The 23,069-nt window shown below is 41.3% G+C and overlaps 1 protein-coding gene across 8 annotated transcripts in view; it reads right to left on the bottom strand.

Annotated features, from left to right (window-relative positions):
* The window catches only part of SPECC1 (sperm antigen with calponin homology and coiled-coil domains 1), a 296,321-nt gene that overhangs the window by 50,326 nt on the left and 222,926 nt on the right, over nucleotides 1-23,069 (bottom strand). For 6 of the 8 annotated variants that reach the window (XM_057500817.1, XM_036920665.2, XM_057500818.1 and 3 more), the window contains 5 exons: nucleotides 12,738-12,883; nucleotides 11,523-11,623; nucleotides 9,128-9,209; nucleotides 6,142-6,328; nucleotides 2,555-2,657 (listed from right to left, as the gene is read on the bottom strand). In XM_057500817.1, the coding sequence (XP_057356800.1) occupies nucleotides 2,555-2,657; nucleotides 6,142-6,328; nucleotides 9,128-9,209; nucleotides 11,523-11,623; nucleotides 12,738-12,883 (619 nt within the window). The remainder of the gene's footprint in view (nucleotides 1-2,554; nucleotides 2,658-6,141; nucleotides 6,329-9,127; nucleotides 9,210-11,522; nucleotides 11,624-12,737; nucleotides 12,884-23,069) is intronic. The other 2 variants (XM_036920668.2, XM_036920671.2) reach the window with 1 other exon arrangement.

Here is a 23,069-nt window from a genome sequence, read left to right as displayed (position 1 = left end):
CAAATGTAAATGCTTTGAAAACCAGTTCAAGATGTTCACAAAACAAACAAAATAAAATCACTAGAGCAGGAAATAATATTCTCACTTTTAAGACTGGAAATATCTTATTGTATAATCCCTCCCTGTAATCTGATTATAGTGACATTCAAAGGGCCAAATCCAACTGAAAATTTTGACCATCTTTGTACCTCCGGGCTAGCACTTCCCTCCATCCAGTGTGTAAGGTGGGGAAACGACAGTGCCGCCAGCCAGCGCGGTCACGTGTGGCTCAGCCTCGTCAAGGCTTCACTCCTGGCTGATTACTCTTCCAACCTCAATTTTCTCTCACCAGTCCTGTCCCCTTTGCCCTAAAATCTCCTGTAATCAGCTTTCTCTCCCTTGCTTCTTACTCTCTCCCATTACCTCAGCAGCGCGGCTGGCATGCCGGGATGTTGTTGAGATGGCTTTCTTTTGGGGGATGGTTTCAACCCTCACCGTGGGCTGAACAGAGAAGGCACAAACCAGCTAAAAGAAAAAACAATGGGCCAGAAGCAAGCCTGTACTCTGCAAGCCTCTATTGTTGGTCATCAACCTAATTCTTTTCTTTTTATTTTTTAACAAAAAAAAATTTTTTAATAACATCAAAGATACAAAGATATAAGACACTTACATTCTGGAGCAGGATCTGATTTTAAAACATTTAACTGCTGCTATTCCAAAGAGCATCCCAGCCCTGCTGCTGCTTAGCTGTCTGGGCTGGCTCTGGGCCGAGGCCCTATTCGCTTGCTCATTTCTTTCATTCTCTGTCCCCGCCCCCTCAAAGCCTGAGGGTGGGAAGGACTGTGTGCCAACATCTTCACAATGCTCAGCAAAATGGGTAAAGGTCTGGGAAAGCTGGGCCCAAGGGAGCAGAAGGGAGTAGGAGTTGGCACTTTTAAAGAGGGTGTCTGTTTAATGAGACAGTGAAACAACACAACTAACTCCTAGAAGAAAACACAGGAAAATATTTTCATGACCTTGGATTATGGTCATGGAATAGACAAGGATTTCTTAAACAGGATAAAGCATTAACCATGACAGGAAGATGAGTAAGACTTAATTAAAATTAAGAACTTTGTTCAACAAAAAAGTAAAAATTCAAGCCCCCTAGGAGAAGGTATTTGCAATACATCTAGCTTGACGAAGGACTTGTATCCAGAACATACAAAGAACTCCTAGAAGCAGTAAGGAAAAGAAAATCTTCATTTTTAAAAGGGGCAAATCTGAGCAGGCGCTTCCCAAAAGAGACTACTCAAATGTCCACCTTGCATATGAAGAGGGGCTCAACCTCATTTGTCAGCAGGGAAACGCAAGTCATAACCACAAGGAGATACCACAGCACAGCTACAAGACAACATGGAGCATTGGTGAAAATGCAGAGAAATAACACATCTTTCAAAACTGTACAACTGCTTCAGAATGCGTTTGGCGCTATCTCCTGTCCTTGAATGTAAGCAGACCCTATGGCCCAGGAATTCCATTTCTAGGTGCAGAACCAGGAGGAGGAACACGTGCTCCTAGAGAAGCGCATAAGAACATATCAGCATGACTTACAATAGCCCCAAACTGGAAATAGATCATCTGTTCGATACTAGAGAGGGTAAGTGTTGGTGTGATCATACAATAGGTTACTAAATAGCAAAGAAAAGGCACAAATTCCCGCTGTGTGTGACCAATGGATAAATCTTAACAACACTGTGTGAAAAAAGCCGGATGCAAATACTACAGTTTTCTATTCCACTTATATGAAGTTCAAAGGCAGGCAAAACTGACATAACATTGAGGGATGCATGCTTTTGTACAAAACTGTAAGGAATACAACTGAGGACGGCAGTTCTCCCTGGAAGTGGTGGGAGAGCTCGGCTGCAGAGTCCTGTGAGGGGCTGGGGAAACCGCCAGTGCTCTGTGTCAGCTGTGAGCAGTGACTGCATGGGTTTTCTTTTCACAATAATTCATGAAACCATAATTTCTACCTGGTGCCCTTTTATCTCTGTGTGGGGTATTTCATAATAAAAAAGTTTAAACTTGGATTAGGTATTACTTCTTTGTCTCAACTTCACAGAAAACAAATACTATCCTGGTTAACCAAAACTCTTAAACTACATGTAAACAAATCTCAAAGTAACAGAAATATTTTGAAGGCCCACCTATGTGGGACCTTTATGTGAATTAGGAAAAGGCACCTCCTTTGGGAAGATGATTTAACAAAAGCTGTCTCCCTGGGTGGAAGCAGCCTTTCAGGCACCCTTTGCGGGGAGTTTCTATCTCCTCTGAGCAAACAACAAGGTACCTCTGCCCACAGGAGACGCAGGTCTGCACCGAGGTACATGGTGAACCAGGTGGGTACAGACGGACTTTCCATCCCACCTGCCTGGGTACCCTCATGCAGTGCACAGGTAGTGGCAAGCGCTGCCTGGAAATCCTGCCTAGGAGAACACAGAGACCACAATTATATGCACACTGGCCCATTCACATGCTCACACTGAACATGCCACCGCCCAGAGCCTGTTGGAAACTGGTGGACACTTTCCCTTACCGCATAACCTTCTGTCTTCTTCTGACACCATTTTAGGAGAGCGTTGCGCTTGGAGCCACCATATTCCCGGGCCAAGGCAGCCAGAGGGTCTCTTCTCTCCACACTAGTTATAAAAAAGAGCACAGAGTCAAGATAAGATGCTAAATTTTAGAACCGTCAAACATATAATAAATACATAGACTGGAAAAGCAAAAGTCTATGTTTATCCAGTGAGACTCTAAAGAGACAACCAAATGGGTCACATTAAAGCATTTTTATTATGTTTCATGGTATAAAAGAAAATTAAATTGTGCTTCTTGGCTAAAAGAAATAAGGGGAGAGATTTTTTTTAACCCATCTGTTGCTTCATCCATTTAGCCATTTATTTATTTACTGAAGTACAGCATCATTTTAATTAAGGACACCTACAGAAAAAACTCTACATGTTTAAAGGCTACACCTTTATCTACATAACACATTAAAGGCAGATCATGAGGGAAGTTTATAAACACCAGATTGGCTGCTTATGGGGAAGGGATGGGAACGGAGGTGAAAGGCAAATCAGTAAAAATGACACAAAAGAGGGGCTTTGCACACTCCAAAAAGTGATATGCATCCTCTTTAGTCTGGGTACATTAACTCAACTCTGAGCCCCTATTTAGCCAAAGCAAGAGATTTTAATCATTATATCATTGCATTCCAGGAGCAAGAGTTTATGTGCTCCTTTGTCAATTTTCTATAGACATTTCTGTGAATTTTTATGCTACCTAAAGTTATCCAAATACAGAGAAGGGATTTAAGGCCACAGTCTCTTCCATGATGACTACCATGAAATGAGAACTACATTCCTACAGCATTTGGAGCAGTGCTCCACTTCCCTATGCCACATGCAGGAAGAGAATAAGGACAGTGTGTTCCGGAGAATCAGCTGCAGCTGGCCACAATTTAATTAGGGGTTTACTCCTAGATGTTTGTATCATCAGGGCATAACACAAGAATGTTCATAGCAGCACCTTCCATAACAGCAAAAAACCGGAAACAATCAAATGTACATCATCAGGAAAATGGATAACCTGTGGTATGTTCACACAATAGAATACTATACAGCAATAAAAAAACAATTGAGTACATTACAGATGTATTCAATAACTTGAATTGATAGCAGAAACAATTTTGAATTTAAAAAACACACACAATATGTTTCCATGTATAAAAAATTTCAGGTTTACAATGTAAATAATATGTTGCTTATACTGTTTGGGGATATAAATATACATGGTGAAACCTTAAAGAAAGGCACAGAAAGACATATATAAAATTCAGAATGGTGGTGACCTGAGAGCAGGGCAGGGAGATAGTGCAATTGGAGAGTGGCTGATAGGAAATTTCAAAGGTAAAAATAATCCTTCCTTAAACTGGAAGGTGGGTAATACAGGTGGCCCTCCACTGTGTTGTTTTCTTTACACCTTACACATATTATATTGTTATTATTTTGTATCTGTCTGATATTTAATAAAAATATTTTAAGTGGTTTTAGAAAGAGTAATAGGATGATTCTAGACCTCAGCAGCCTGAATTAGGTTAGAGAGATTTTAAGAAAAACTTCATACCTGAATTAAAATTTTTCTTGTATAATCTGATGGCTAATTTTTCCCTGTGTCTGACATAGTTGTAAACTCAAGACCATGAGCTTCCGAGTCAGCATCCCTGTTAACTATGAAGTTATGGTGACTCTACCTGTGTTTACTATGCCTGGTTTTATCTCACTGCTTAGAGGTGAATTTCTAGGCCTGAAAAATTAGGGAAAAGTGAAATAAAGATTTGGTAAAGAGTTTCTGTATAAATGGATGACTGAAACATCTACCAAACAGTTTGCTTTAAAAAATAAACTAGGTATCATAGCCAAAAAGAAAAAAACTGGTAATATTAGGATGAGAACTTCCAAAGCAGTAGCTCCTATCCTGCCATTGGTTTGTCTCAATGACATGACCATAAAAATGAAATAAGAAATTCATTTCACTAATTAAACCGTTCCCAATGAAGGGTATAATATAAATAGCACATGACTGTATACATAGCCTTTTTGTATGCACCTCTGGCATAAAGAAAGAGCAAGTTCAGAAAAGCACCAATTCTGGTCCTGAAAACCTGTTTTGATTGCTTAAAGCTCTTGCATATAAACAAGACTGTAATATCTGGGGCTTTAAACTTCTGAAAGGTATGACTTCACCTATTTGGATCCAGATATAGGCTACACTGTAAGATATGACAAAAGATGAACTTATTCAGACTTTTATAAAATCCTTTCATAGTACTCAAATGGTAGTTATAAATGTTTGTTAAAAAGCCATTACCCCTAAGGTGGCCAATTTGGTCTATTCATCTATCTACTTATTTCTAAGTATTTACTGATGAAATGCAATGTGTGTAGCACAACACAAGGGTCTGAGAAAGACATCAAAGTATAAGATGAAGTATTTGCTGTCCACTGAATTATAACCTAACAGGGACAAAGGCATGCAGACCGTGCAACTGTGAATTAAACACCCAAACGCATGCAAGACATAAAGGTGGAGAAAGGGGGTGTCAGCGCTACCTACAACCTCAGGGAAGGTTTGACCCTGAAGGAGAAGTGGTATTTAGGAGTGTGAAAGGATAGAAGGAAGACACTGCAGGCCAGAACCTTGAAAGCAAGTCAGAAATGCTTGTGTTACACTGCAAAGGTAGAGAATACAACAGGCTTTGATGTAGTGAAGGCCTGGGACATTCTAGCAGGTGGGCTGGGGTGGGGCTAAGCTGTGGAGAACCTAGGCGGCCAGGATAAGGACGTGAACTGATGTGAGGATAACGGAGTCAGGGGGAGACTTCTGAGAGGGTCTGCACAGGATGCACTCAAGTGTTTTAGTAGCAACCTGGAAAGGCAGGGGAGCAAACGAGAGGGTGGGGAAGTAGCTGAAAGAGATGTGCTGTGGCCTGGGTAACCAGGAGTGCTGACAGGAGAGGAGGTGGCAGATGAGTGAGGGCAAAGACAGACCCTGGCAGTCTTTCTCCCTCCCTCTCTTCCCTCATGTCACTGCTGAAGTACTCTTTAAAACACTAATTTTGAAATACCTTTCCAATCCTTTTTATAATAGACTGTTTACTATTCTATTACTCAAAATCAAAAACAAAATTCCACAAACTCAATGGTCCCCTACATGTCCCTGAAGACCTGTCCAGCTGGGATGTCCTCTCCAGCCAGTGCCGACTGGCAGCCTGCTGTATGTAAGCCATTTCCCTGCCCTCACGAGCCCACAGTCCAGTCCAGCCAAACCAATATCCCCCCGAGTCCCCTAAGCTTGTGCTCCTCATACCTTCAGGCCCCTGGCAGGAATGCTGCCCCCTCTCTGCAGCTGACAAGCCCTAAGTACTCTGCTCACATTTCTTCAGTAGCCCTTTTTTTCAGCGGTACTAGCCAGCACCCTCTCTCTTGCTGAAGGCAGCACTCTGTCTTGGTCAGGCTCATTTAGGAAGTATGTGTAGGAGTAAACTGACTGCCGGGGATAAAACACAAGGAAGACACCAGCTGCCCAGGGCTCCTCTGATTTCCTGCTGTTTAAAGGGGATACCTGAGTTTGCTCTGTGGCTTCAAGCCCCCGGTGGAAGCGCTCAGCAGCCTGATGTTCCCGAAGCCCAGAGAGGGGGGCCTGCTCAGTGACTCAAGTGAGGGGCTCTTCCGGAGATAAGGGTCAGGCTTCAAGTCCTCAGCCCTTCCCATTAGGAGATCTGTGTGAACAACATCATCACCACCTACTCCTGAAGAAGGAAGTTTGGTTACCAAGTACAATTCTCACTTTATTCTCTAATACAAATACATTATACAGATACAGATATAGACATATAGATACAGTCGCTGGATTAAGTAGTAAAAATGCAAATAGGGACATGGTGTTGTCTAGAAAAGGTTGTCCAGGCAGGACTGACAACGTAATCCAAAGGGACTCATGCCATACTAGCCCCATGTTCAAAAATGATGCTGAATGTCAGTGGCACCCTCACAGCACTGACCTGAGACCCCCGAGAGCCCTGTGCACTGAACTGGCCACCCCCCATGGAGCCAGCCTGGCCCCAAGAAGAGTGCCTTGCTTTAACTGACGGGCATCTGAGCGAGAAAGCCGGCGGGAGGATGCCTAATGCGATCATCGGGACCCAGGTGGCAGCAGAAAAAGCCAGGGACCAAGAATGACCAACTATTTTACAAGAGAAGAAGCCTTTCCAATCACAGACTGCCTCGCTAAAATCATTCTTTTAAGGCTCCTCTCTGCTGTCCTGTTAATCTGAGTAAAAACAGGTAATGAGATGGGCTGAATCCTCTGGCTGGTATTCCTTACAGGACCACAAAAGTGTGGAATGGGAGAAAACTTCCAAGATTGTCTTGTTTGTCTTTACAGAGGAAATGGAACTCAGAGAATTAAGTGATTTGGTCAATAGCACACAGGCTGAGCCCACCATCACCTCCTATGACACCATAAATAATCACGGAATAAAACAATACTTGTACCGCTAATAGCCACCAATTATGGGAAGTGGAGTTGTGAGTGAAGCTAATTAGGCTGGAAGAGCAGAGAAAAACAGCGTTTACATCACTGAAGAGAACAACAAAAACAGCACATTATTCCTGTTTCTGCAGTTTCTGATGACCTCAGGGTCAGCACAGCTGGCCTGAACACAGAATTTTCACCGTGTAATACTTTTTTAGTATAGTAAACAGAATCATCCGGGTACACAGGTGGTGGGGGGCAAAGGAGAGCGCTGACAACAACCTATTTACTTCGGGCAGGAGCTGTTCTGGTCTCAGTCAGTATTCACATGGTCAGCTAAAAGAACAGCTTCTCCATACAGAAGGACATTTTAAAGCTGGAGGCACAGAGAGGACAAGAATATGGCCAAAAGCTCATCTAGTACACTTACAAATGGTTAAGACGGTAAGTTTTATGTTTGAGGTATTTTAGCACAATTTAAAAAAAGGAAAAACTTTTTTTATACACATAGCCTTTGCATATTATCAAGTTATTCCCTAGTTTATACTACACAGCAAAGTGGGAACTCCCATCAGGCAAGTTTTCAATACTCCGCTTTGACTGCCCTCTCACCTCTGGTAAAGGGCACTTGCTATGCACAGGAATCCGACCTGCTCTATTGGCCTCACCCCTTCTGCTTTTTCTTATTCTCTGAGTAAAAACAGGTAATGAAATGGGCTGGTTTTGGCCAGCATTTCCTTTTCCTGAAAGTCATTATTATGACGCAAAGCAACTGCCAGCCTCATTACCGAAAGGCAACACGGGGGAAAGAATCAGGAAAAATCCTTCCTGGTTCCAGAGCCACTCAAAATCAGTGTGGCCACTGCAAATCACTCCATCTCTTTTAGGGCCTGGATCCCTCACATGTGAAATGCAGGGAACGGGCTGAGACAATCTTTAAATTCTCAGTGTCATGGTTTACCTAAGATCCTTATTAATTCCATGAAAAAGAAAAAAAATTCAGAAAGGAAATAAATAAGGTGAAAGAATTTACAATCAAAGGGTGTAACGTACCTCATTGAAGCAACTACTTTAAGAATAAGCCTGTTGGATCATGATCTCAAAGAAGTAAAGCGGGAACTTCTTTTATTCACACCATGTTACAGCAACTTGGTCTTATACTTAGAGACAGAGATTTCTATCTATGCAGTCTAGAAATTTGGCTTCTCTCCTTCCTATGGGCACCAGTAAATAAATCATTGAATGTTCCTTTTATCTTTCTGGTTTCCTCATAACAGTAACCACACAGACACAGACATAAATTCTACAGTGTATTATTATGGGCAACCTTCACATTCTCCCATGTGTCTCTGTTCTTCATGTGAACTGATGTGACAGGGAACAGTATGTAAGGTGATCCAGCCAACACCTACAACAGGCCCACCCCACCCCAGCTGCGTCCTCCCAACCCTCAAAGCAGTCCTACAAGACAGCAGCACTGTTTGTTCTAGAGGCGAGGGAGCCACAGCGCAGAGCAGTGGGATGACTGTGGGGAGCAGGGCCATGAGTTAAACCCAGGAGGTCACTCCCATGTCCCTGCCTTAACTGCTGCCTCGCACAGGCCATCAGCACGGGGGGCACAGTAGGAATGAGAATGTGACACTACGGGGGCTCTGATGACATCCACAGCTCCACCATGGGGATCTGAATGTTTAATTATATACAGTGTAACAACAGGAAGAGGTTTACGCCCAAAGACAAAGATATCTGAAAAGAGGCATATTTTAGGAATTGTGGAAGCAACAGACCTTTGGAATCAGACAAGATTTTTTCCTAAAATAGTTATGTTTAAAAATAAGACATTCTCTTGAGATCCAGTAAAAAACAAACAATAAAACTCCCAGAGTGTGACATTTCTCCTGAACACACACACAAACTGGGAAGTGCAGCTAGTGGCAAATGGGTTCTAACATCCGTAACACATACAGTTATAGTTGGAAATCATTTGGGATAAAGGCCACTGATTATTTTTCTAAGCTCAGTTTCAAGCAAAGAAAAGAAAAGTTAACCCCATAAAAAAATAAAGGTAATTTACCAGAGAGGGGAAGGTCAGGAAGATCTAAGTGCTGAGCCACTCCTTTGCTGGCCAACCAGGCGCTGTTGTAAGTCGAGTGCCTCTGAAAAACCAAAGGGCACACCAGCCGAGGTGAACGTATGACACCAGGAACAGCACAGACAAGGTGTGTGCATGTGGGTATGTACAACAGTTCTCAAGCTCACCAGAATCACCGGGGGTGGAGGGGAGCTTTTAAAACTACCTATTTATTTGAATAGGTAATAAATGCAATTGGCACCATCCTCAAAAGGAATAGAAAGGACATAAGTGAAAAGAAAATCTCTGTTTCACTCCCATCACCCAGTTATTCTCCCCAGGGTGTGGGTACTTATTATGAATCAGCTTTATGAATACCTTCCTGGAATATTCTGTGTAGGTTCAAGGATGTGTGTAAAAACCATTTTTTAATGGCTATGTGACAAGATGCTCCACATCACTCATCACTGTAGAAGTGCCAACCCAAACCACAATCAGGTACCACCTCACACTGTTAGGATGGTCATGATAAAAAAGGAAAAAAAAACAAAAGTAACAAGGATGTGGAAAAATTGGAACCATTGTGCACTGTCAGTAGGAATGTAAAATGGTGCAGCCACTATAGAAAATAGGAGGGAGGGTCTGCAAAAAATTAAAAATAGAACTACCATATGATCCAGCAATCCCACCCTTGGGCATATATCCAAAGAACTGAACACAGGATCTTGAAGAGGTATTTTCATTCCCATGTTCATAGCAGCATTATTCACAATAGCTAAGAGGTAGAAACAACCTAAATGTCCATAAATAGGTGAATGATAAAGAAAATGTGATATTCACAAACAACAGAATATTATTCAGCCTTAAAAAAGGAAATCCTGTCACATTTTACAACATGAATGAAACTTGAGGACATTATTTTTTATGCTGGCAGGGATCAAACCTGTGGCAATGTGGTCCTAAAGCTGATTCTAGATCTGGACAGAAGTTGTAGTCCCAGGCATGCACTGAGAGGATGACTTCCTGATTCTGGCAGGAACAGAAGTTCCTTTAATGGGCCCCCCAGGAGGCGACCTTTCCTGGAAGCTCAGTGCAGACTAGAGCCCTCTCCTCCAGCTCCTCCTGTATTAAATTCCTTCCTGGTTAACTAGTGGGAGTAATTTCTGATACCTCCAAATTAATCATGATACACTTTTATACAGAAATAGTCCTTTAAGAGAGCAAAAACTTACAGGGGAATTCCTACAAAAATTTGTAGAAGGAATTGTTTTGTTGTAAGTTTAAGCCAAAATATCCTAAATGCCCATCAACACAGGACTGGTTAAATAAATTACCGCATACTATATAGGTTCTGAAAAGAAAAGAATTCGTCAGATACTGACATTTAAAGTTGCCTCTACATACTCCTTCATTCATTCGAAAAATATTCACTGAGCTTCTACTACTATGACTATATGTCAGCCACTGTTCTAGGCAAGAGATAACGGCAGGAAAAACAGATAAAAATTCCTGCCCTCAGAGGTTACATTCCAATAGTAAAGTGGAATGAGCCAGTGTTGGAATAATGTGTTGCAACCCAGTTTATAAAACTTTCTCTCCTGCGCGCGCGCACACACACATACGCATACTTTTTTATGCTAAAAAAAAAAAAAACCTCTAAGAATACACAACAAGACAGTAGCAGTGCTACTCCTGTAGCTAGGAAGCAAAAAAGATTTTTAACTTTTTCATTTTTACAGGTAAGTTTTTGGGAAAAGATACTTTTAAAATAAGCATAGAGTAAAAGTTGGAAATAATAATAATAAGCTACAAAGGACACTAAAAAACAGTACTTGCAAACCGCATGCACTTAGTTCAGTAGAAGCAGTATGCTGAGTGCTAGTAAGAACATCAGCAGCCCCTGTCTTAGGAAACGACAAGAAGCTTTGGTCTAAAACCTTCAGAATATAGCAAATGAGGCATAGGTCACATTCTTTGAACTCCAAAAACTTATAAACTGTAAACATTTTCTTTTTCTTTTTTAAAGCAATCTTTGGAAAAAATATCTAGTTCAATGTCCATATCTAGGAAAAATTACAATTACCATTTAACTGAAAACTTTGAGGTGTCTTTTGGGAAACAGAATTATTAACAAAATTGCATGAAGTTCAGTATCTCTCTTATACCTTTATCAAGCATCAAAAGTGTAATTTTTTTTTTCAAAAGTTTAATTTTTAATGAAAATGTTATTTTGTTATTTTAGGCTTACTAAAAACAGTGTTCAGTGTTCAAGGAAAAAGCATTGTTTTTGACATCCCCTATGCTGCCTGGGTGTAAGACCCCCCTACGCCAGCCCCACCCACACCTGTGGCTCTGCGGGCCGGCTGTGAGGCCCCACCCACCCCAGGCTCTGTGGTACCTGCATTGGAGAAACAGCGGCCGCTGGGGCAGTCCTCACGGGAATCCCACTTAGGGGGCTTCTGGGAGTCTTTTGGACAGCCAGGCCCTGTCCAGCTCCACCTGCCAAGAAAACAGTGGGAGCATTTATATGTTGTTCCAGTTCAGAAGAGCAAATAACAGTTCCTGATTTGTTACCTTTTAGACCACTAAGAACATATCCTGTGATGCTTATAAGGTGGTGTAAGTCTTTTCTCCTTTTCTCCTCTGGAGTGGTGTTGAGGGGGTGAACAAGTGGGAAGGGCTGACTAAATGGTCTTAGATTTGTAACATACAAGGGAAAAGAAAACTGTGTATGTAACAAGGTACCTGTGGCGAGAAGGAACAGGAAATTCCTCACAGAAACCATTCCTGTTATTTCATTTCCCAGCTTCACAGACTGAATGCAGTCACTGGACTTTCACACCTCTCAATATCTGTAGTCTAATCTTAATCTGATTTGGTTGCAAACCACTTGAGCAGAGACCATTAGGTACATAGTAGAATTAGCGATTACTTAGTCCTTTAATACAATGGGAAAATGCGTTGCAATCAAGGTAAGAAATGTTAATTTGCATAGACGCACATTGGATTTCTTCTATTTAGTATATTTATAGGTGGAGGGGACAGACAGGCATTTTTCTCATAAATGTAGATAATAGTGGATAAAGGCAAATTGTGAGTCAGCTAGATTATTTCCAGAAAAAGCTGGAAATGTACCAAGATCAGGAATAACAGATCAGCACAGGTGTTCACACACAAGACCAGGTAGAGAAAGGCAGAGCAGAGGGAGGCTGGGTGCCAACGAGACTGCTGAACGCAGACTCAATACCTCACTTCCTAAGGGATGAAGCCCTGGCTGACCCTGCTAATTCTCCTGAGATGGTCAGAGGCAAATAACAGCGACCTGACTGTAATGGACATAGGGGCAGAAAAGGAAGGTGGCAAGGTCTAAAGGAGGTAGAGAGCAATAAGAGATTGTATTCTATGTGAGCCAGACTCCCTATCATTGTCTCACTGGAGTTGCAGCCAGGCTGTAGCTCGTCTCTCATATACAGCGGCTGCATGCAGAATGATCTAGAAAGGGCCTTTGTGCTTTGTGGTTGCATCCACCTGGGGCCAATGTGGAGCAGAGACAGACTCAATATGCAGGGCCATGGTTTGATATTGAGTTTTGCTTATGAAACAAAACAAATACCTGGGCGTCCCAAGTCAAATGACTTGATAAGGGACTTAACGGTGGTTGCAGACTCTGAAGGTGTTGGAGATGCTCTGTTCACATAGACACCATGCCACCGGCCGGGAGCATCGACTTCTGAGGGCTCTGACTCTTCATTAATGGGTCTGCATGGTAAAGAGCAAATCAAATTGAAAAAGTGGAGGATGTTCCCATGGGGGAAAAGACACAGATGGAAACAGAACCATTGAGAAAAATAAACAAATCTGGAAAGAGACTCCCAAACTTAAAACCCTGTTTTCTGTATCACCTTTGCAACTTTAGGAAATAATATACATACTGCTCTCCATTTTTATCAGAGCTGTTTTTTGGGAATGGACAGAAATAGAATTTTTGTATGTACAGTGACTTGATAACATTAGCTCTAAATAAAAAGGAGGTGAGCCTCCTCTGCAAACTGTGAAAAAATACACACACACACACAAATGTTCTCATAAATATTTAGCTTACTGCTCATGGTGGATACAATGGCCTGGCTTGTCTGGCATACACAGGTTGGAGAGATGACATCTCAGGACTTCCCTGAAGCTAGAACTTCAGATGAAGTTTAGGCATCACCAATAAGAAAGACTGAGCAGGACCTGGAGTGGGACCCGATTCAGTGGGAAGAGGGCAGTGCACAGGGCACTCACCACGTTGAGATGGACTGTAGCAGATGCAAGAAGCTTCTGCTGCTGGTAAGTGTGGTGGTAGCTTTCCAGCTGGGCAGGCAGCTTCCTGATTTGAAGTCTCCTGTTATGGCAGAGGCACAGCTCTGGGCTGTGACTTTGGGAGTTCTTCCTGGAAGCTCAGCCAAGAGCCTTTCTTCTGCCCCCCACCAATCCTGCAAGCGAAGTAATACCCTTCCACTTATACCAACTAGACAGTGATCTAAGATGTACAACAGAACCCTGCCTCATACACTGCCCTCCAGAGGGAGACTAACACTGCAGGCTACGTGAGGTCAAACTTCTGCCCTCACCCAAACTTTCCCAGTAAGTGTCCGTGGATAAAATGAAAGTTCCTGTGGATTTTCACCTGGCCCTGGTTGGCTTGCTCACAAGACATTGCTACTGACTCTATATAAAGAGCTCTGCCCAGTGCTCTGCAAGACACAGTGGCACGGCTGCAAGGCTGCAGGAGAAGGGAGTAGAGCAGAGTGGTGGCAGCACCAAGGACAGAGGCCCAGAGGATGGCTGTGCGGGCAAAGAGGCCCAGAGGCAGAGACTGGCTTGCTGCATGCAGACTCGCTCTGAGTGGACGAGATTTTAGTGACTGACCTGTCACTGTGGAAATAAAGTTGGGTATAACCTTTCACCCCAAGAACATTCTACTGTCATTTCTTTGGTCTCACTGAATCCATAGTGAACTTGCCCAGGGCTGAAACCCACTGGCAAGACAGTGTCTAACATCGTTTCTAAACTCAAGCATAGATCCATAGGCGAATCTTTTACCAAAAGATCATCTGTTTTAATCCTCTCATGTATGGCTTCCCCATTCAGGGGACTTCAGCATGTAATTTAATTTCCCTGCAAATAAGCCAAGACAAGATCTCCTAGTCTGATTTCTAAATCACTGCTCTTTTTATAATATCAAATTGCCTCAGTTGTTTTGCAAGATGACTAATTTATAAGAATGGTTCAAATACAGTATTTCTGGTAGTATATTTTAAAGAGATCATTGGAAGTTTAAAATATTTATTTACTGATATTTTTGAAATTAGTTATTCCTAAACTTCTGCAGTTGAATAACTTGTCCTTAAAACACTTAAATCACACTGCCCTACACTCTCGTCTCTGGAGCCTCTTCTTTTGAGTGAAAAAAAAAAATCTACGAACTGAGGAGTTCTTTGGAAAGAGTATCAGTCCCTTCAGAAATTTGAAAGAGGTTGGGTTAAAAATTTTGTTTATTGAATGGGGTTTGTTTTCGTATTTTCCCAATTGTGTTACGTAGTAGAGTCAGGTAGTGGACATGCAGAAAGAGAATGAAATCAGGTTAGGTATGAGCAGGAAAAAAAATCTATTTCTGTCCAGCCTCTCATACTGTAAATACAACTGTATGCAAACATACCATCTTTCAAAAGCCAAATGTATTTGTTTCTACTACAGCACTTAACAGTTTGCACTTTCTTCAGCTGCATCTCAGATCAAACACCCGTCTCATCTATTCTCAGAGGGTCAGAAGCAAAGTATACCACCTTTTCACCAGTCCATTTAAATGACTTGCCCAGAGGGCTCTGCAGAAATTTAGGACATCCATCAAAGGAAGACCACTTTTAAAAATTCATGTTCACTTCATTCCTTAATAATTTAATAAGAATAAAATACAGAATCCTGCATTCTGCTGAGATACTCCATTCATTTATCTATGTTTTTCTGGGATTCAGAACATCAAATGATATATAGGAATACTCATTTAGATCTCACAAGAGAACAGTAAGGCTGTAAGAACCAGTTCCCAGTACTCCTGCCTCCAGATAGCAAAGACAGTACTTCAAAGGATCAGTCAGCTTGGCTAGAACAGTAAGAGTCAGTATGAGAAAACTGTAAGTTGTCTAAGTAGATTAGAGAAACTATTAGACAAATTGCCACCACATTAACTATCAGCAATGTGTGTGTGTGTGTGTGTGTACATGTATGTATGTACGCATGTGTGCGTGTGTAGGTACTCACAAAACAAAGCCAGAATTGAAGAACCATAGAAAACACTTATTAAGAATGCTACTAGTTTTTATTAGTACCTTAATCATAAACAGGCTTGAAATGCCTTACATCAGCCTTAGAATTGTCTGAGATCAACCAGTAAGAATTCCAGCAATATCGAAGTATTGCATTTCATCTGTTCCAAGGAAGAATAAGAACTCTGTATTCTACAAAGGGTATTAAGAAATATTTAAGCATAGAGCCAGGAGTTCTGCAGGAAATTCATTAAATAAAGGAAAAAGTGCAAAGTACCACTATCAGTTAACATGCGTTCAATGCCAGCTATTGCCCCTAAGACAGATGTTAGGTTCTAAGGTCAATCTGTAAGGTAAAAATCATAATAGACTCAAATGAGCCTTGAACATCCCGTAAATTATACCCAAATGTACAGCTTACATGGTACTGTAAATACAACTGTATGCAAACATACCATCTTTCAAAAGCCAAATGTATTTGTTTCTACTACAGCACTTAACAGTTTGCACTTTTTTCAGCTGCATCTCAGATCAAACACCTGTCTCATGTTTAGGGGCCACATTTAAAACAACAAAAATGAGCCATTTGTTTCATCCTCTTCCAGCATGTAAAACTATGATAAAAATGAATAATTACCATTAAAAACGTGTATAACTGCACAGTAAGTACTATGTATCTCACAAACATTATCTGATTTCATTTTTCACAAAAACTCCACAAGCTATTATCCCTTACTTTAGATGAGAAACTGACAAAGGTCACATGGCTTGTGATCAGTCAATCTGGGTTGCAAATATACTTGACCGTGCCTTTCTCAAATTTTCTGTAATGCATAGGTGTCCTGTGAGAGGCACAAAGGGCTCAAAAAAAATTTTGATGGTATGTCTTCCTAAAATTTTTAACATATACTTAAGAAAAATACTACCAATATTCATTTCATTGCTTTTATTTTTATGCAATAATCTGCTCTTAGGAAGTGATAACCCGTGTCTGAGAAAGACGATAGTCGCAGGTAGGTCACCAGATACACAAGCACAGGGCAGGATGCCCGTGAACCACCGCCCCCTTGCCGTGGGTCAGGAGGCCTGCGGACCACACTGCTCCCTTGGTGCCGGGAGGCCTGACATATCCTCCATTATAATTAAAACATATATATGTACATATGCTCTGTAATTATCTCTTATTTTTTTAAAAATGTTATCTAATCTCTCTAATTCATTGCTTTCCTTGTTTGGTTATAGAACAGTCTTCAAATGGTATTGGAATTCTACAGCACTTCCTCACACAGGACACCACTTTGCCTCATCTAATTTGACCCCAGAACATGTGAGTTCTTCCATGTAATTATTTTTGAAGTACTGAAAGGTAATTCTGTTTGGAAACGGCACATGACATCACTGCTGCCTCACAACCAGCAGGCGATCGGTCATGTCAACAACATGCTTACAAGCTCTTTCCTGAACAACTGAATGGAGCTCAGCTCCAGGCCTTTCCAGCGCTGTGTATATTCTATAGCTCCCTCCACCCACCCGCCTTTTGGACTACAAGCCTAACCACCTGGGTTCTGCTCCTTTTATGTCCTGCCTCAGTGGATTTGTTCATTCTATGCCCTAAGTCAATTTTCTCAAAGTATTTCTTATTGTTATGCATGAAACAAATCTAAAAGAAGTTTGAAGCCCTAGGATGAGACAGAAATTAGTTACTTGTACTTCCAAATTCCAGTATAAACACATATACCACACTAAAAACCAACACGGTAAAATGACAGTTTGAACAGAAAACATCTTAATCTCCAAATCCCAACAGTAAGAACCAAAAAAATATACCTAAGAACTGTGCCTCAGCACTGGAAGCCACAGAGAGACATCATCTACAGCCTTAGACCTTGAAGAATTTCTGCCCCATAGAGAATAAAGGGGCAGGGGGAAGGGAAAGAAAATACTAAAGGCTTATTGTCCCCAGTTCCCTTTCAAGGAAAAGGAAGAACTGGGAAACCCCACTAGTGTCCTCCATACGAGAAGGCCAGGACTGAGAGGAACATGACCAGCCCAGAAAGTGGGCACAACAGTCTTCCCGCAAAGGATCAGTGGCATGACGATATGACAGCCCAAGGAGGCCAGGGATGGTTCATCCCAGGCACACAGGACAATAGCAAAAAAGGGCAGATCAGGAAGAGCCACCGTACATAACCTGAAATGGCAGTGGGCCAAGCAAAACTTGACCTGGAAAACTCACTCCCATATTCCAGTTTCAGCAAACAGAGACAAAATTGGACACAGATGAATTTCTGTCACTAAGAACCTGCTCTGTACTTCATTCAAGCTTGTGGGTCTCCGATATGTAACATAAGTTTACCTTAAGGGACCTGCCTTGCAGTTTAAGATATGAGAAGATTTTAAGAGTCAGCAGGCAAAGTGAATATAAATCTAAGTGGAATCTACAGACATTGATCTTGGGCAAATGTCAGGCCCTAATACACTTTTATCTGTTTAAGCACAAATAAACGATGGTCAGAAATATGCCCCAATCTATGGATATACTTCATAATATAAAATGAAGATAATGACTGCACTGAACGGAGGACAGACACTTGTAAATTTATAACAGGAAACAGAAGTAGACACTGGATGGCATCTGCCTTGAGAATAAAATTCAAGAAAATAAAAAAATCTATGAAAGATGATAATTTAAAACAAAAGGCTGGATGTAAAAATGACATTAGCAATCTAAGAACCCCATTAAAATAAAGCAGAACCAGAGGCGGAGCCAAGATGGCGGAGTGAATAGGACAGTGGGAATCTCCTCCCAAAAACATATATATATTTGAAAATACAACAAATACAACTATCCCTAAAAGAGAGACCAGAAGACACAGGACAACAGCCAGACTACATCCACACCTGCGAGAATCCAGCACCCGGTGAAAGGGGTAAGAAACAAGCCGCAGCCCGGTGGGACCCGAGGCTCCTCACCCCAGCTCCCGGAGGGAGGAGAGGAGTCGGAGCGGGGAGGGAGAGGGAGCCCAGGACTGCTAAACACCCAGCTGTAGCCATCTGCACCAGAGCGCAGACACACTGCATGCGTGGGGTGCTGGAAACTAGGGAAGCAGGACAGTAAGATCTGTGAGCGGGTCCTGCAGCCAGCACCCCTGGAACAAAGAAAAGCGAGTGCTTTTTGAAAGTCTTAAAGGGACAGGGACGCCACAACTGGACAGAAGCATTCCAGGTCACAGTCCAGTGACTGGAAATTCCAGGGAACTCCGGGCGCACTAACCCCCTGGGCAACAAACAGCCCCCCGTCCATTACCCTTCCGGGGCCCCGCGATAGCAGAGCAGCAGCCTGAGGCTGGCCACTCCCACACCAAGGGAGCTTCCTTCATACCGGCCGGGCAAGATACAGAGACCCAGTCTACACACAACTGCCCAACACAAGCCACTAGGGGTTGCAGTTGTCCCAGTAAAGAAAGGCCAGGAGCAAGTGGAAAGAATCTTGGCTCTCCCAGCTAACAGATGACTCAATAGCATACCACTGCACCTATCAACATGAAAAGGCAAAAAAATTTGATCCAGACAAGACTAACCCAGACAGCTTCGACATCTTCCCCTGAGAAGGAACCTGGGAAGATAGATTTAACCAATATTCCTGAGAAAGAATTCAAAACAAAAGTCATAACCATGCTGATGGACTTGCAGAGAAATATGCAAGAACTAAGGAGGGAGAATACAGAAATAAAACAATCTCTGGAAGGACTTCAAAGCAGAACGGACAAGATGCAAGAGACCATTAATGGACTAGAAAACAGAGAACAGGAACGCAGAGAAGCTGATGCAGAGAGAGATAAAAGGATCTCCAGGAATTAAAGAATTTTAAGAGAACTGAGTGAACAATCGAAATGGAACAATATCTGCATTATAGGGGTACCAGAAGAAGAAGAGAGAGAAAAAGGGATAGAAAGTGTCTTTGAAGAAATAATTGCTGAAAACTTCCCCAAACTAGGGGAGGAAATGGCCTCTCAGACCACACAGGTACACAGAACTCCCATGACAAGGGATCCAAGGAGGGCAACACCAAGACACATAATAATTAAAATGGCAAAGATCAAAGACAAGGACAAAGTATTAAAGGCAGCCAGAGAGAAAAAAAAGGTCACCTACAAAGGAAAACCCATCAGGCTATCATCAGACTTCTCAACAGAAACCCTACAGGCCAGAAGAGAATGGCATGATATACTTAATGCAATGAAACAGAAGGGCCTTTAACCAAGAATACTGTATCCAGCACGATCATCATTTAAATATGAAGGAGGGATTAAACAATTCCCAGACAAGCAAAAGTTGAGGGAATTTGCCTCCCACAAACCACCTCTACAGGGCATCTTACAGGGACTGCTCTAGATGGGAGCACTCCTAAAAAGAGCACAGAACAAAACACCCAACATATGAAGAAGGAAGGAGGAGGAATAAGAAGGGAGAGAAATAAAGAATCATCAGACTGTGTTTATAATAGCTCTCAGTAAGCAAGTTAAGTTAGACAGTAAGATAGTAAAGAAGCTAACCTTGAACCTTTGGTAACCACAAACTTAAAGCCTGCAATGGCAATAAGAACATACCTTTCAATAATCACCCTAAATGTAAATGGACTGAATGCACCAATCAAAAGACACAGAGTAATAGAATGGATAAAAAAGCAAGACCCATCCATATGTTGCTTACAAGAGACTCACCTCAAACCCAAAGACATGCACAGACAAAGTGAAGGGATGGAAAAAGATATTTCATGCAAACAACAGAGAGAAAAAAGCAGGTGTTGCAATACTAGTATCAGACAAAATAGACTTCAAAATAAAGAAAGTAACAAAAGATAAAGAAGGACATTACATAATGATAAAGGGCTCAATCCAACAAGAGGATATAACCATTCTAAATATATATGCACCCAACACAGGAGCACCAACATATGTGAAACAAATACTAACAGAATTAAAGGAGGAAATAGAATGCAATGCATTCATTCTGGGAGACTTCAACACAACACTCACTCCAAAGGACAGATTCACCAGACAGAAAATAAGTAAGGAAACAGAGGCACTGAACAACACACTAGAACAGATGGACCTAATAGACATCTACAGAACTCTACATCCAAAAGCAACAGGATATACATTCTTCTCAAGTGCACATGGAACATTCTCCAGAATAGACCACATACTAGGCCACAAAAAGAGCCTCAGTAAATTCAAAAAGATTGAAATCCTACCAACCAACTTTTCAGAGCACAAAGGCATAAAACTAGAAATAAACTGTACAAAGAAAGCAAAAAGGCTCACAAACACATGGAGGCTTAACAACATGCTCCTAAATAATCAATGGATCAATGACCAAATCAAAATGGAGATCCAGCAATATATGGAAACAAATGACAACACCACCACAAAGCCCCAACTACTGTGGGATACAGCAAAAGCAGTCTTAAGAGGAAAGTATATAGCAATCCAGGCATATTTAAAGAAGGAAGAACAATCCCAAATGAATGGTCTAATGTCACAATTATCGAAATTGGAAAAAGAAGAACAAAAGAGGCCTAAGGTCAGCAGAAGGAGGGACATAATAAAGATCAGAGAAGAAATGAATAAAATTGAGAAGAATAAAACAATAGAAAAATCAATGAAACCAAGAGCTGGTTCTTTGAGAAAATAAACAGAATAGATAAGCCTCTAGCCAGACTTATTAAGAGAAAAAGAGAATCAACATACATCAACACAATCAGAAACGAGAAAGGAAAATCACGATGGACCCCACAGAAATACAAAGAATTATTAGAGAATACTACGAAAACCTGTATGCTAACGAGCTGGAAAACCTAGAAGAAATGGACAACTTCCTAGAAAAATACAATCTTCCAACACTGACCAAGGAAGAAACACAAAATTTAAACAAATCAATTACAAGCAAAGAAATTGAAGCGGTAATAAAAAACTACCCAAGAACAAAACCCCCGGGCCAGATTGATTTACCTCAGAATTTTATCAGACATACAGAGAAGACATAATACCCATTCTCCTTAAAGTTTTCCAAAAAATAGAAGAGGAGGGAATACTCCCAAACTCATTCTATGAAGCCAACATCACCCTAATACCAAAACCAGGCAAAGACACCACCAAAAAAGAAAACTACAGACCAATATCCCTGATGAAAATAGATGCAAAAATACTCAACAAAATATTAGCAAACTGAATTCAAAAATACATCAAAAGGATCATACACCATGATCAAGTGGGAATCATCTCAGGGATGCAAGGATGGTACAACATTCGAAAATCCATCAACATCATCCACCACATCAACAAAAAGAAGGACAAAAATCACATGATCATCTCCATAGATGCTGAAAAAGCATTTGACAAAATTCAACATCCATTCATGATAAAAACTCTCAACAAAATGGGTATAGAGGGCAAGTACCTCAACATAATAAAGGCCATATATGATAAACCCACAGCTAACATCATACTGAACAGCGAGAAGCTGAAAGCTTTTCCTCGGAGATCGGAAACAAGACAGGGATGCCCACTCTCCCCACTGCTATTTAACATAGTACTGGAGGTCCTAGCCATGGCATTTAGACAAAACAAAGAAATACAAGGAATCCAGATTGGTAAAGAAGAAGTTAAACTGTCACTATTTGCAGATGACATGATATTGTACATAAAAAACCCTAAAGACTCCACTCCAAAACTACTAGAACTGATACCTGAATTCAGCAAAGTTGCAGGATACAAAATTAACACACAGAAATCTGTGGCTTTCCTACACACTAACAATGAACCAATAGAAAGAGAAATCAGGAAAAGAATTCTATTCACAATTGCATCAAAAAGAATAAAATACCTAGACATAAACCTAACCAAGGAAGTGAAAAGACCTACACCCTGAAAACTACAAGACACTGATAAGAGAAATTAAAAAGGACAGTAACAAATGGAAACTCATCCCATGCTCGTGGCTAGGAAGAATTAATATCGTCAAAATGGCCATCCTGCCCAAAGCAATATACAGATTTGATGCAATCCCTATCAAATTACCAAAAGCATTCTTCACCGAACTGGAACAAATAGTTCAAAAATTCATATGGAAACACCAAAGACCCCGAATAGCCAAAGCAATCCTGAGAAGGAAGAATAAAGTGGGGAGGATCTCGCTCCCCAACTTCATACAAAACCACAGTAATCAAGACAATTTGGTACTGGCACAAGAACAGAGCCACAGACCAGTGGAACAGAATAGAGACTCCAGACATTAACCCAAACATATATGGCCAATTAATATACGATAATGGAGCCATGGACATACAATAGGGAAATGACAGCCTCTTCAACAGATGGTGCTGGCAAAACTGGACAGCTACATGTAAGAGAATGAAACTGGATCACTGTCTAACCCCATACACAGAAGTAAATTTGAAATGGATCAAAGACCTGAATGTAAGTCATGAAACCATAATACTCTTAGAAAAAAACATAGGCAAAAATCTCTTGGATGTAGACACGAGCGACTTCTTCATGAACATATCTCCCTGGACAAGGGAAAGAAAAGCAAAAATGAACAAGTGGGACTACATCAAGCTGAAAAGCTTCTAT

Source organism: Manis pentadactyla, chromosome 4 (assembly GCF_030020395.1).
Source record: "Manis pentadactyla isolate mManPen7 chromosome 4, mManPen7.hap1, whole genome shotgun sequence".
NCBI lineage: Eukaryota > Metazoa > Chordata > Mammalia > Pholidota > Manidae > Manis > Manis pentadactyla.
Note: the sequence above shows the minus strand (reverse complement) of the source record. Positions and strands in the feature narration are given on the sequence as shown.